Raw genomic sequence first — 13,363 nt, 5'->3', positions numbered from 1 at the left:
CTCCGGGAATCGAACCCGGGTCCTCCGCACGCTAGGCCGATGCTCTACCGCTGAGCCAACCGGCCAGGGCCTCACTCATTGATTCTTAATCTTGAAATTATCCATCCTTGGCATTATCATGTGAACACTCACAGTTTGAGACTTGATTTCTGGGATGAATTTTACTGTCTTCAGTAGAGTCCGGAGTGCTGCTCTCTGGCTTTTTGCATTCTTGTTCTCATTCATTAATAATAATGAAACATCTTCTGTTAGTTTTCTTGTCATTGCTCTGAGTAATAGAAAATAAAAAATTCTGAATTGTCAGCTGTGCTCAATAAAGCTAGAAGACAACAAAGAGTTTCAGTTTTTTATATCTGCTTAAAAGATGATGCAATACTTTGGGCAGTGGAATAAAAAAACTGAAATGTGGCTATTTATCTCACTTTTATATCACAATCCTAGGTGATTTGATTACTCTTTCATTTTATTTTAGCTTTTTAAACATAATTGAAAATAATTGAGGTTTAGTTGCTTCTGTATGTGCCTTGACCAGCCAAGCCCAGGGTTTCGAACCTGTGACCTCAGCATTCCAGGCCAGTGCTTTATCCATTGTGCCACCACAGGTCAGGCATAATTGCGGCTTAATGATGAGTGAGTAGCAAAATATTTCAAGGTAGAGGAAAAATAAGAACACTAAAATCCTACCATTTTTCTTAGGTGAATAAAAGTGTCCAGTGGACCCAAATCATAATTTTCACCATATTGAATTTTATTTATTTATTTTTAATAAGTAAATTTTCTTTTCTTTGTTTATGAAGTGAGAGTCAGGGAGGCAGAGACAGACTCCCGCATGTGCCCTGGCTGGGCTCTACCAGGCAATGTTCTGCCCATCTGGGCCACTGCTCTGTTGCTCAGCAACTGAGCTATATTTTAGAGCCTGAGGCTGAGGCCATGGAGCCATCTTCAGCTCCTGGGGCCAACTTTGCTCAAACTATTGGAGCCATGGCTGTGAGAGGAGAAGAGAAAGAGAGAGATTGGGGGGGTAGGGGAGAGAAGCAGATGGTCGCTTCTCCTGTGTGCCCTGACCTGTAATTGAACCCGGGACTTTTACTCACTGGGCCAACACTGTACTACTGAGCCAACTGACCAGGGCCTAAATTTTCTTTTTGTATTTTTCAAGAGTTCTAAGAATAAAAGTCTTGAAATATCCTTAAAAATAGAACTGCTCAAGAAAGAAACTCAAGAACTAAAATTGGGTCTAGTGGACCTGAATGGTATTCTGAGGGTAAAAGAAATGGGAATTCTTTGTTGTAAAAAAAAAATAAAAAATTGGGGGGTGGTAGTGGTGAGATAATTTGGTGTAAACTAAAAGAATTTTCTTTATCTTTAAGGCTTTAGGGGACCAGATACTATTTGTAAATCGTCCTGATAAGAAGAAAATTCTTTTCTTCAATGATAAGAGCTGTCAGTTTTCTGTGGATGAAGGTAAGCCTTTCTGCATAAATGCTTTGCAAGTGTGCTACAAACTCAGGGTGACAAAATTTATAATACAACTACAACTTTTTAAATACTGTTTTTTAAAACAAATTTTACCATTGTCATCTCTTAGAACAAAGCTAATTGGTCCTTAGAGTAATTTTAAAGATTTTAGATTAAGTGTACTTGCAGTCATGGTATAGCAGTTTATGATTTTTCAAAGTTATAGCTCCTGTGTAGCAAACAAGGGAGGTTTCTTGCTTACTTAATTTTACAGATATCTATATCTTGATATAAAAGCTTGATGCAGGATGGGAAAAAGAACAAACTTGTTGCTGACTTATATTCTCCTAAGTAACTTGCTTTTCGATGATCAAATTGGGTAAGGAAGGGATTATTATTTTATTTTTTGATGGGAACTAGAGATTTATTTTTGTGAAATGAACAGAATAGTTCAAAGAATTCCCTGTGCTTTAGTGTTAAATCACCACACCTGTAAGGTGTGTAGTAACAAAGAGTATGATCAGATCAGTGGGATTTTTGCCTTCACTGACATACATCAACACTGTTGTAAATTTTTAGAAAGCATACTATTTTATAGGAAATTATGGCTTTGTGAAAAGTATCAAAGTTACAAGGACTTCATGAAAAGTTTTGTTTCTTCATTTTTATAGAATAATTTTTTGTTAAATTATTTAAAATAAATGATAATTTAAATGTAAATTAGGAAAATTAGATAAAATAAAATTTACATGAAACATCGCTACCCAGTATATCATTAAGATTTTGGTGTATTAATTTTCAGAGATTACTTTTTTATTGTAATTGTAGAGTTGGATATTAAGCTCTATGTTTGTTATCTTACAAATGTGTGTTGCTGCTTTAAGTATTTTCCTATGGAGTGTTTGGTTCATAAAACATCTTGATAGTCATAGCTTTAGGGTTTATCTATGACCGTTATAACGTGTCCCTCGTGATTGTATTAATTTACTTAAAGTCCAGCTTTATCTCTTGTTACTATCTTAACCCCTGTACCTTTTTAAAAATGGGATATATTTTTTCCCATTATTTTACTTTATACCTGTCTTTGTTTGAGGTATTTCGTTTGTAGATGGCATGTGGTTGGTTTTAACTTTCTGAATTGGTTCTGAGTATTTTTTCTTATCTTTATTATATGTTGTATTCTCTCCATTACTTAGAAATTGTATGATTTGGGGGGAAGTTATTCTAAAGTGTTTCTCTTTATGTCTTTAAATAATTTGTTAATAAACTTTGTTTTCTTTTTACTCCATATTTGACACCTGCGACTCATGAATCCATATATTCAACAAGTATTTGTTTACAAAATTAAGTTTAAATGATAGATACTTGTGGTAAAGATATTAAACAAAAACAGCAAATGATTGGCCCAGATCAGTTGGCTCAGTGGTAGAGCGTTGGCCTGGCGTGTGGAAGTCCCGGGTTCGATTCCTGGCCAGGGCACATAGGAGAAGCGCTCATCTGCTTCTCTACCCTTCTCCCTCTCCTTTCTCTCTGTCTCTGTCTTCCCCCCTCGCAGCCAAGGCTCCATTGGAGCAAAGTTGGCCCCGGGCGCTGAGGATGGCTCCATGGGCCTCCACCTCAGGCTCTAGAATGGCTCTGGTTGCGGCAGAGCAATGCCCCAAATGGGTAGAGCATTGCCCCCTGGTGGGCATGCCGGGTGGATCCCGATCGGGCACATGTGAGGCCCTGCTTCTCTCTTTGGAAAAATACAAAAAAAACAAACAAATAAATAATTGAAAGAGAAGGTATTCTGGCTATCCATTGCTGTGTAACAATTCCCCTTAAATTTAGTGGCTTCAAACAACTTATTAATTTATCTTTGTTCCATGTTTGGACTCAACTGAGAGTGGTTCTTACTTGGCATCTCTAAAAGTGTTTGCAGTCAAATAGCAGTTAGTGTTGAAGGCTCAGTTGGACTTGATGTCCAGGATGGCTGGAGTTGATGATTGCTGGCTTTGAGCTTGATTGGGCTTCTCCATTTGACGTGTGTTTCTTACAGATGGGTGGCTGGTTTCTGAGAAGGAGAGTCCTAAGAGTGAGCATTCTGACACTGGCTGGTTGGCTCAGTGGTAGAGCATCAGCCTGGCATGTGGGAGTTCTGTGTTTGATTCCTGGTCAGAGCACACAAGAGAGGCAACCATCTGCTTCTCCATCCCTCCCCCTTCTCTTTCTCTCCCTCTCTTTCTCTCTCTCCTCTTTTTCTCTCCCTTTCTCTCCTCCTCTCACTCTCTCCCTCTCCTACAGCCATGGCTTGACTGGTTCAAGTGCACTGGCCCTGGGCATTGAGGATTGTCACGGTCCAGCCATGACAAGTCTGTTATGGGGTCCTTGAACGGGAAAGGTATGGAATTAAATAAATGATAGAGAATTAAAGATATATACATAAAGATGGGTTCAGTAGGACCACACGGCAAGCAGTCTCTACTGCTCCTAAGCTGATGTAATGGCCGCCCCCAGAAGCACATCCGTCTTTATTCAGGGAAAAAACGTGGTCCATTAGCAATTCACTTGTTTCCAAGACAACTCAAAGACAACCCCCACCATACCATTTAGATCTAACTTTACACCAATAAGAAACTAGCTTCCAGCCTCCTCCGGAGAACATGGATGGGACAAGCAATAATCAGGTATAGCTCTTTGTTAACTGGGCAGGTGAGATGGATGGTTAGGCCCAGCACCTGTCCCCTGCATATAAAAACACCTTGTTTATATTTCAGTCCCCAACAGATCCCCTTTTGTATTTATTAAAACTTCAAATTTGTGTGTTGTGATTCATACTCATCTGAATTCCCATGTTTGGATTTGGAGGCAGACCGGAAAAATATAAAATAAACAACAATATTAAAACAGCCAATGCTAATAGATACTATAACAAGTGTCCTAATACAATGAAGTGATTAAAGCCTATTAGATTATCAAGCAAAGTCTTAATACAACAGGATCTAAAATAAAATTCTTAGTCTTAAATGTCCTTAACATGTTAATGTAATTTTACCAAGTCCATGTTGACACCATCACCGCTTCATATTATTTGTAAATGTAATCCAATCCTATTTCAGTCTGAGAAGTGTCCCAAAGAGCAAGAGTCACACACATTCAGGAAAAGTCCATAAGACACTGGAGTTGTGGTCACATTTCCATGCTTTGCAGCTAGAGTCCAAGTCCCAATGACCACTGCTTCTAGCTGGTAACAATTCAGGTAGACTGGAAAAGCCGTCTGCAGCATGTGTGGAGACGGAGCTTCTGTTTTCTTTAAACTGGAGAGGTGAACCCAGGGTGCCTTTCCCTGGAGCTCTGCAATCATGGTGTGGTGAAGAGAACCTGGGGATACACTATGCTGGGTAGCAGAGGTAAATTTGTCTAAATTAGGAGCAAGTCCCAGCCTAAAATGGGGCTTTGAAGCAAGAGCAATAAAGGAAACACTAAATATTAAACAAAGCAGCAGAAAATAAGACTATCAACACCCACAACAGAGATCTTCGAGGGATGAATAAAAACCTGAATATTCAGGCAAGGCATAGTAAGTGGCCCTTGTGTCCATAAGAAATGAGATCAGTTTACCTGCTACTTGGAAGAAATACTCTAGGCTCGTCCACAGTGATGTGAGATGGGGCTGATGGCCCTGGGCACCTTTAGTCTTCAGTGGCAAGCCTCAGTAGGCTGGCAAGGTCAGGTCACAGGTAGCTGGAGCAGGGCTGGAAGAGACTGAACCCTCCCTTGGAGGAGTGAGGGAGTAGCTTACCTTCCAGTGTCCCCTTTTTTCACAGCAAAGGCATGTCCCTGATGGGGGCAGAGAAGCCTGGCAGGCTTTAGCTCAATGACCTTCCTTTCCACTCTTGAAGCAGGGCCCTGATGGAATCCTATGAAGCCACTTCGGGGTGTTGGAACCTTTATGGGCGTATGCCAAGAGCTGGTATTTTGCCTGATCTCTTTTTGGGCTCTGTCTGCCTTTTCTGTTCCTCTCTTGGTCATTATAGACCTTAAAAGCCATGCTCAGAAGATCTCATTGAGGGGTTTGAGGGTCCCCATCTGCCTATATAAACTTTTTCCATGTATCTGGAGCTAATTGGAAGAAAAACAAAAACAGCATTATTATCTGGATAACAGATTTGACAGAGAAAGGGACGAGAGCATAGTAAAACAAGCCTTATACAATTGCTCTGGTGAAGTGAGTCTCTCATCCAGGGTCATGGTGTCTCACCAACCGTTCAGGAACCCACCAGGGAGCTTCAGCAGACCTAGGAAAAACACACACATATCCCCGGCCCCATAAGAGAACAGGGTCTGGCCCTTGCCAGATTCCTGTGAGCAGGTCCCTCCATCGCACCTCAGGGAAGGCTTTCCTTGTAGGATTCCAGAGTCTCCTAGCTGCTGAATGACCCTGTACATCAGTATTCAGAAATTTAAAGTAAAAAGAGCATGACAAAGATTTGCAGGAATTTGAGGGTATAATTCCCCCTTTTTAATTTTTTCTAATTGATTTTTCCCCCTTTTTTTTTGTATTTTTGTCTGAAGCTGGAAACGGGGAGAGACAGTCAGACCGACTCCCGCATGCACCCGACTGGGATCCACCCGGCACGCCCACCAGGGGGCGATGCTCTGCCCCTCCGGGGTGTCGCTCTGTTGTGACCAGAGCCACTCTAGTGCCTGGGGCAGAGGCCAAGGAGCCGTCCCCAGCGCCCGGGCCATCTTTGCTCCAATGGAGCCTCGGCTGTGGGAGGGGAAGAGAGAGACAGAGAGGAAGGAGAGGGGGAGGGGTGGAGAAGAAGATGGGCGCTTCTCCTGTGTGCCCTGGCCGGGAATCGAACCTGGGACTTCTGCACGCTAGGCCGACGCTCTACCACTGAGCCAATCGGCCAGGGTTCTAATTGATTTTTAAGCATTTGATGTGCATGCTCTACAATGCTTTGACCCTGGGGATTGTAAGGAATTCCCGTCTTTAGATCAATCCCAAAAATCTGACAAAATGTAGTAAATGCTTTTTCTACATATGCAGGAGCATTATTAGTTTTAATCAGTTTAGGAAATCCAATAATAGAAAATGCATACAGACAATGAGCTATAACATGCTTAGCAGACTCTCTTGTTCTGGCAGAGGCTACTTTACTATAAATCTAGAATAAGTATCTACTGTAATGTGGACAAAGGACTGTTTACCAAATGAAGGTATATGAGTAACATCCATTTGCCAAAGTTGTCCCGGTAGGAGTCCTCGAGGGTAACTCCAAATGAAGGGACAGATTGTAGTATAGGACAGGATTTTACAATTTGCCTTGCTGCTTCCCGAGAAAGTTGAAACTGTTTACACAGGGCTACAGCGTTCTGGTGATGAATAGTATGAGACTGAATTGCTTGATTTGTCATGGTTACTCCAATAATTTTCTTTTGGGTAGCTTGATCGACAAGGGCATTCCCTTGTGCTAAAGCTCCAGGGAGCATGGAGTGAGCTCGAATATGTCCTATAAAACATGGAGCTTTATGTTGATGTACAAGTCTTTGAAGTAGGAGAAATTGCTGAAATAGTTCCTCATTAGCAGTTGTCCCTAAGACAGCAGTTTCTACGGTGGAAACAACCATAAGTAAATATCTGCTGTCTGTGTACAGATTAAAGGAGGAACATGGTAAATGCTGAAAAGTCATAATAACGGCATGTAATTCTACTCTTTGAGCTGATTTTAAGGCGACGGTTTCAGTATAAACTTGTCCATTGATTATTAAGCTGGCTATTCCTGAGCTGGACCCATCAGTAAAAATTGTAGGCGCTTCAGGAATGGGCTTATTAACAATTGTCTTAGGAAATACAAATGTAGTAATCAATGAAAATTGAATTATTTTATCAGCTGGGTAGTGAGAATCAATCTGGCCTGTAAAATTTGCAAAAGCAATTTGCCATTTAGTGGAAGTTTCCCAGAGCCATTGTTGATCCTTTGAAAAAGGAACAACAATAATTTGAGGCTCAAAACCTATAAATTGTAGAAGTCGCCTACGTCCCTTGATAATCAAGGAGGCAACAAGATCAAAATACGGAGATAAAACATTTTTAGGAGTAACAGCTAAATGAATCCATTCAATAGGACCTGAAGCTTGCCACAGTAGTCTCGTTGGAGTGTAACTCGAGGAACAAATTAATAAGGCAACTGATTCTTCAGAATTTATGCGGTTTAGTTGTGCTTGTTGCAAGGCTTTTTCTACAAGCTTTAAAGCTTGTTGTCCCGCAGCTGTAAGTAACCGAGGAGTAGCTGGTTCAGCCGAGCCTCTAAGAATATCAAAAAGTGGCTTCAGTTCCCCAGTAGTAAATTTCAAGGAAGGTCTAAGCCAATTAATATCTCCTAATAATTTCTGGAAATCGTTCAGATTTTGCAAATGATCCGTCCTGACTTCTAATTTTTGTGGACGAATTTGTCCCTTAATAATTTGTCCTAAATAAGAGAAAGGCAAAGATTGCTGTACCTTTTCGGGAGCTATATAAAGTCCTGATTCTTTCAAAGAATATTCTAGTTGTTGTAGAATAGTCAGCACAGTGTCTTTATCTGGATGAGCAATAAGAATATCATCCATATAATGAATTATATATGCTTTAGGGTGCTGCCTTCGTACTGGAGAGATAGCTTGAGCAACATTTTTTGGCATAAGGTAGGACTGTTAGCCATACCTTGAGGCAAAACTCTCCACTGGTATCGCTCCATTGGAGCCTGGAAATTAAGTGAAGAAATACTGAATGCAAAACGCTTGCAATCATGAGGGCTTAAAGGAATAGTAAAAAACCAATCTTTCAAGTCAATAATTACAAGGTGAAAATTCCATGGAATGGCAGTAGGAGAAGGGAATCCTAGCTGGAGAGGACCCATAATTTCCATAGTCTTATTTATTTCTCTCAAATCTTGTATTAGCCTCCAGTTTTCTGATTTCTTTTTAATGACAAATATAGGCGTATTCCATGGACTATTAGATAGATGGTTCAATGTGCCCAAGCTGTAGCTGCTCTTGTACCAATCAAGCAGCTGCCTTAAGTTTCTCCTGAGAAAGGGTCCAGTGGTCTACCCATACAGGACTGATTTCCAAGTAATTGGATCTGCACAATGCATTATTGGAGTAGCAGGAGCTATCAAGGCCCCTACGTAAATTTTGATATTCTAACCCCTTAGTGGGCAAAAATTCCTGATCAAGCATCTGAGTACTAACTAAACTATTAGGGCTGACAAGCAACGCTCCCATATTTTTAAAACATCTCTACCCCACAAATTAACTGGTAATCCAGGGAGCACATAAGGCTGAAAAAGTCCAGAATGACCTTCTTTATCTTTCCATTGTAAATAACTAGAGCTTTGTTGAGGGGATTTCCTCTGCCCTATACCTTGTAATTCTGTGGTTGCTGCATGAGTGGGCCAGGAAGGAGGCCAGTATAGCTTAGCAATAACAGATACATCAGCTCCAGTATCTAAAAGCCCTTTAAGTTTACGTCCTTGTATTATTAGTTCCATTTCAGGGCATTCCTGACCTATTTTTCTAATCCAATAGCATCAGTGGAACCAAATTTTCGATTCTCTCAGGGTCCCTTTGGTAGGGTTTGGCCCTGTCTTAAAAGAGGTAAAAGGATTAATTGAGCAATTTTCATGTCAGGGGAGATAGTGATTATATTCCTCAGAGTGTGAGCCATTACTTTTAATTTCCCCTGTATAACCTGAATCAATTACCCCAGGGAGAACAAAAAATTCTCTCATAGTTAAACTACTTTTGCCTAATAAGAATCCTACTGTGTTACTAGGAAGTGGCCCCAAAATTCCAGTGGGTATGGCTTGAGGTCCCATTTCCGGAGTTAATACGAATTGGGAGGTGGGACTGAGGTCCAATCCCGCACTACCTATTGCTGCCCAGGACAGTTGGGCAATGTTTGGCCTGCTGGAATCAGAATTTGCTGAGGAAACATCGGCATTGCCCCTATTGTTTGATGGGGCTGGGGAGGGCCCTACTGTCCGTTTCCCTGAATCACTTGCCCGTTGGCAGTATATTTAGACTTACATTCACTTGCCCAACGTTTCCCTCTCCTACAGAGTGGGCAGAGGTCTGGAGTTTTAGGAACTGGCTGTCCATGAATAGGAGGCTGAGGCTGATATTCAGGGGGAGTAGGGCAACTTTTAGCAAAATGTCCCACACCCCCGCATTGGAAACAAGGTCCATGAGCAGCAGCACTTTACTTTTTTTATTTGTTTTGCCTTTTATCAAAATATTCTGGAATTCCTGCCTTAGCGTGTGTGGTAAAAGCACGACCTCGCATGTGTGAAGTCCCACCATCGGCACATATGCTGATATGGGCCTCTATATCTCCCTTCTTGCGCTGAGGCCCAAGTGCAGCCTGACAAGCCGAATTGGCATTCTCGTACGCTGCTTTATTAGGATTTTTCCTACATTTTTATTCTCTACTATTTTTTCGACTGCTTGAATTAGCCGTGAAACAAATTCTTGAAATCGCTTGTCTGCGCTTTGTCTAATTTTACTAAATTCTTCCGTTTTTGCCCCTGGAGTAGGCAGGCATTTCCATGCCTTTGTGGCTATTTGTTAATTATATTATAAGTAGTTAGTTGATACTCTAATTGAGTTGCCATATGGGTATATTGTCCTTCTCCAGTTAACATATCTATAGTAAAAGCAACCTCCTCTTGCTAGTTTTTCTCATCCTGCTCCACAGCCTTTTCATGAAAGTCTGACTTCCACAGCAAATAATCACTTCTGGAGAGACAGGCAGGAGCAATCGCCTTCCAGTCATTTGGCGGAAGAGCCTTTACACTAATAGTATTTAATAAACCAAGTGTAAAAGGGGCAGTAGGCCCATACTGAGCACAAGCAAGTTTAAGTTCTTTCAGAGTTTTAAAAGGTATAGGTTCATGTTCTCACACTAATTTTCCTTCATCATTCTGTCTTTCTGCAACCGGAAAACAGGTAAAGCCATTTATTGTTTCCCCTATATTTCGAGCCTGGTCTATAGATAGTTGGACCGGGGATTTTCCAGATTTTGAGCTATAGACTCTGGAATTAGCCCGATAAGGGTACGGAGGAGAAGGGGGTTAGATGTAGGAAGGAGCCGAGGGTGGTGGAGGCTCCGCGGTTAAGGCAGCCATAGCTGCAAAATTTTTATTCCCCGGGTCATTCTCAGACTCCAAGTTGTTTTCATATTCACATTTCTCTGTGTCCAGCTTGCCCTGATACTCTTCAGACATAGATTCATCCTCATATGGAAACATTTCTACAAAAAGGTCCCTTATTTTTGATCCTAGTATTCCCATAGTTATTTACTCCCAAATTATTACTATTCTCTCCCCCACACTGTACTTAAAAGCTCCACTCTAAAAGCTTTAACTTACTTCGTGTGCTCACTTCTGGGGGAGTTCCATTACCTCTCCATTTTCCCTTTTTCGATGGCCACACCTATGGGCTCCAGTTGTCACGGTCCAGCCACGACAAGTCTGTTATGGGGTCCTCAAATGGGAAAAGGTATGGAATTAAATAAATGATAGAAAATTAAAGAAATGGACCACATGGCGAGCAGTCTCTACTGCTCCTAAGCCGATGCAATGGCCGCCCCCAGAAGCACATCCGTCTTTATTCAGGGGAAAAAACGTGGTTCATTAGCAATTCAATTGTTTCCAAGACAACTCAAAAACAACCCCCACCATACCATTTAGATCTAACTTTACACCAATGAGAAACTAGCTTCCAGCCTCTTCTGGAGAACATAGGTGGGACAAGCAATAATCAGGTATAGCTCTTTGTTAACTGGGCAGGTGAGATGGGGGGTGTTAGGTTCAGGGAGGTGTGCTGTGGCTGCCAGAGTTTAACTCTTGAAGGAGCAGGAACAGGGAAGGGCTGATAGGGTCCCTGTGAGGCCGAGAACAAAGAGATCAGCACAAAGCTGAGCAAACATCCTGCATTCTGTTGGTTAGAGACCCTTATCAGAAGTTTATGTTTGAAATTCTACACTGAGCTAAACCCTTCCCCTGTTGCTATGCTGTGTGCGACCTCCCTAGCGAATAGCTAACTGCCACATCTGCTTCTGTATAATGCTTGCTCACTTAGGATATATAAGGACCTAGTTGTAAGCGCCAGGCGCAACTCTCGTTTGCAGCCCCTTGAGGGTATGGTGTCTCCGGACACCTTGAGAGTTCGTCCCTGCGCAGGTTAAACTTGGCCAATAAAATAAGATCTAACCCTTGAAAATCGCAGACGTTTATTCACATGCATGGTGGATGAAACAGGTGGTTAGGCCCAACACCTGTCCCCTGGATATAAAAACACCCTGTTTATATTTCGGTCCCCAACAGAGGATGGTTTTATGGATCCTCCGCCTGAGGTGATAAAAATAGCTCGATTGTGAGCATGGCCCCAGGTGGGCAGTGCATCAGCCCCAGACTGGCGGTTGCCAGGTGGATCCTGGTTGGGGTGCATAACAGTCTTTCTATCTCCCCTCCTCTCACTTGGAAAAGAAGAAAAAAAAATAAAGAGTGAGCATTCTTAGAGTCTAGATTACAGTTTATGATGAAAGAATATAACTCAGGAACAAGCAGGTGGAAGGGATGCATAGAGCAAGGTATGTGAGAACGGGCAAGACTCTTCTGTGGTCTCTTGGGCCTTCCATTCTCCTCACATCTTCATGTGTTCACCAGCCTGGTAGCTCCAGCAAATCTTAATTGACTTCCTGTTGTATGCCTCATTCATTTTGCTAAATGTTAGGGGATTCAGGGGTCCCCAAACTTTTTACACAGGGGGCCAGTTCACTGTCCCTCAGACCGTTGGAGGGCCACTACATATAGTGCTCCTCTCACTGACCACCAATGAAAGAGGTGCCCCTTCCGGAAGTGTGGCCGGCCGGATAAATGGCCTTGGGCCGCATGCGGCAGGGCAGTAGTTTCGGGATGCCTGGGGGATTGTTGATGTCAGAAACATCCAAACCTGTAGAGAATTTTTGTAAGAATTTGAGGGAAAAGAGGATATACCTGGAACTGAGATAAAGTGCTTCCAAGAAATGACAGTTGCAGCCTCTTTTATGCTTCTGAAACGAAGAAAGATTACAGGAAGAAAGATTGGAGTACAGGATTGTTAACAAGATTGTGTTTTCTTGAGGGTGCTCACACTTCAGAAGGAAGGGTCTGAAAAGAGGCCTTTCAAAGGTATGTTAACCTGGATGCACAGAAGCAGTGGGCAGGGCTTGCTTAAGACAAAAATAAGCCTTTTATTGAGTAAGTTACATGGCTACCCACCATGACCTGCTCAGTGGAATGTATGATCGGATCACCCTGTGAGGATACTTTTCATAGAACGCTTTTTCTTGTCCACAACATGGTAGCTACAAATGGATTTAAAGAGATGGGATGCATTGGCAACTTACATACTATAATTGATGTTTTCTTTAAGTGATAAAGACTTCTTCGTACCTGACCAAGTGGTAGAGCTGGGACGCTGAGGACCCAGGTTCGAAACCCTGAGGTCACTGGCTTGCACATGGTCACCAGCTTGAGCATGAGATAATAGACATGACCCCGTGGTCACTGCTTGCTTGGACGCCCCCCCCCCCCATTACGGCACGTATGAGAAGCAATCAGTGAACAACTAAAGTGCCACAGCTACTAATTGATGCTTCTCGTCTCCTTCCTGTCTCTCTCTGTCTCACTAAAAAAAAAAAAAAAGAATTCTTTGTAAAGATCTGAAAAAATACAAACTGCAGCTTTTCTGTGAATTACAAAGGTTAATCATCCTATATTCTATATACATTATACATTTTATGTTTCTACAAGACCCAGTGTATATTAAACCTATATACAGATATTTTTAAATGTAAAACAGAATTGGGTACTAGACTCAGTTGATCATTGTA

General features: G+C 41.9%; 1 protein-coding gene across 2 annotated transcripts in view; it reads left to right on the top strand.

Moving 5' to 3' along the window:
- The window catches only part of GTF2E2 (general transcription factor IIE subunit 2), a 72,673-nt gene that overhangs the window by 42,038 nt on the left and 17,272 nt on the right, over window positions 1-13,363 (top strand). For both annotated transcript variants that reach the window (XM_066235678.1, XM_066235679.1), the window contains one exon: window positions 1,371-1,464. In XM_066235678.1, the coding sequence (XP_066091775.1) occupies window positions 1,371-1,464 (94 nt within the window). The remainder of the gene's footprint in view (window positions 1-1,370; window positions 1,465-13,363) is intronic.

The sequence above is a fragment of the Saccopteryx bilineata genome, chromosome 6 (assembly GCF_036850765.1).
Source record: "Saccopteryx bilineata isolate mSacBil1 chromosome 6, mSacBil1_pri_phased_curated, whole genome shotgun sequence".
Classification (NCBI taxonomy): Eukaryota; Metazoa; Chordata; class Mammalia; order Chiroptera; family Emballonuridae; genus Saccopteryx; species Saccopteryx bilineata.
The sequence above is the reverse complement of the archived record's forward strand: the minus strand, read 5'-3'. Positions and strand labels throughout refer to the sequence as shown.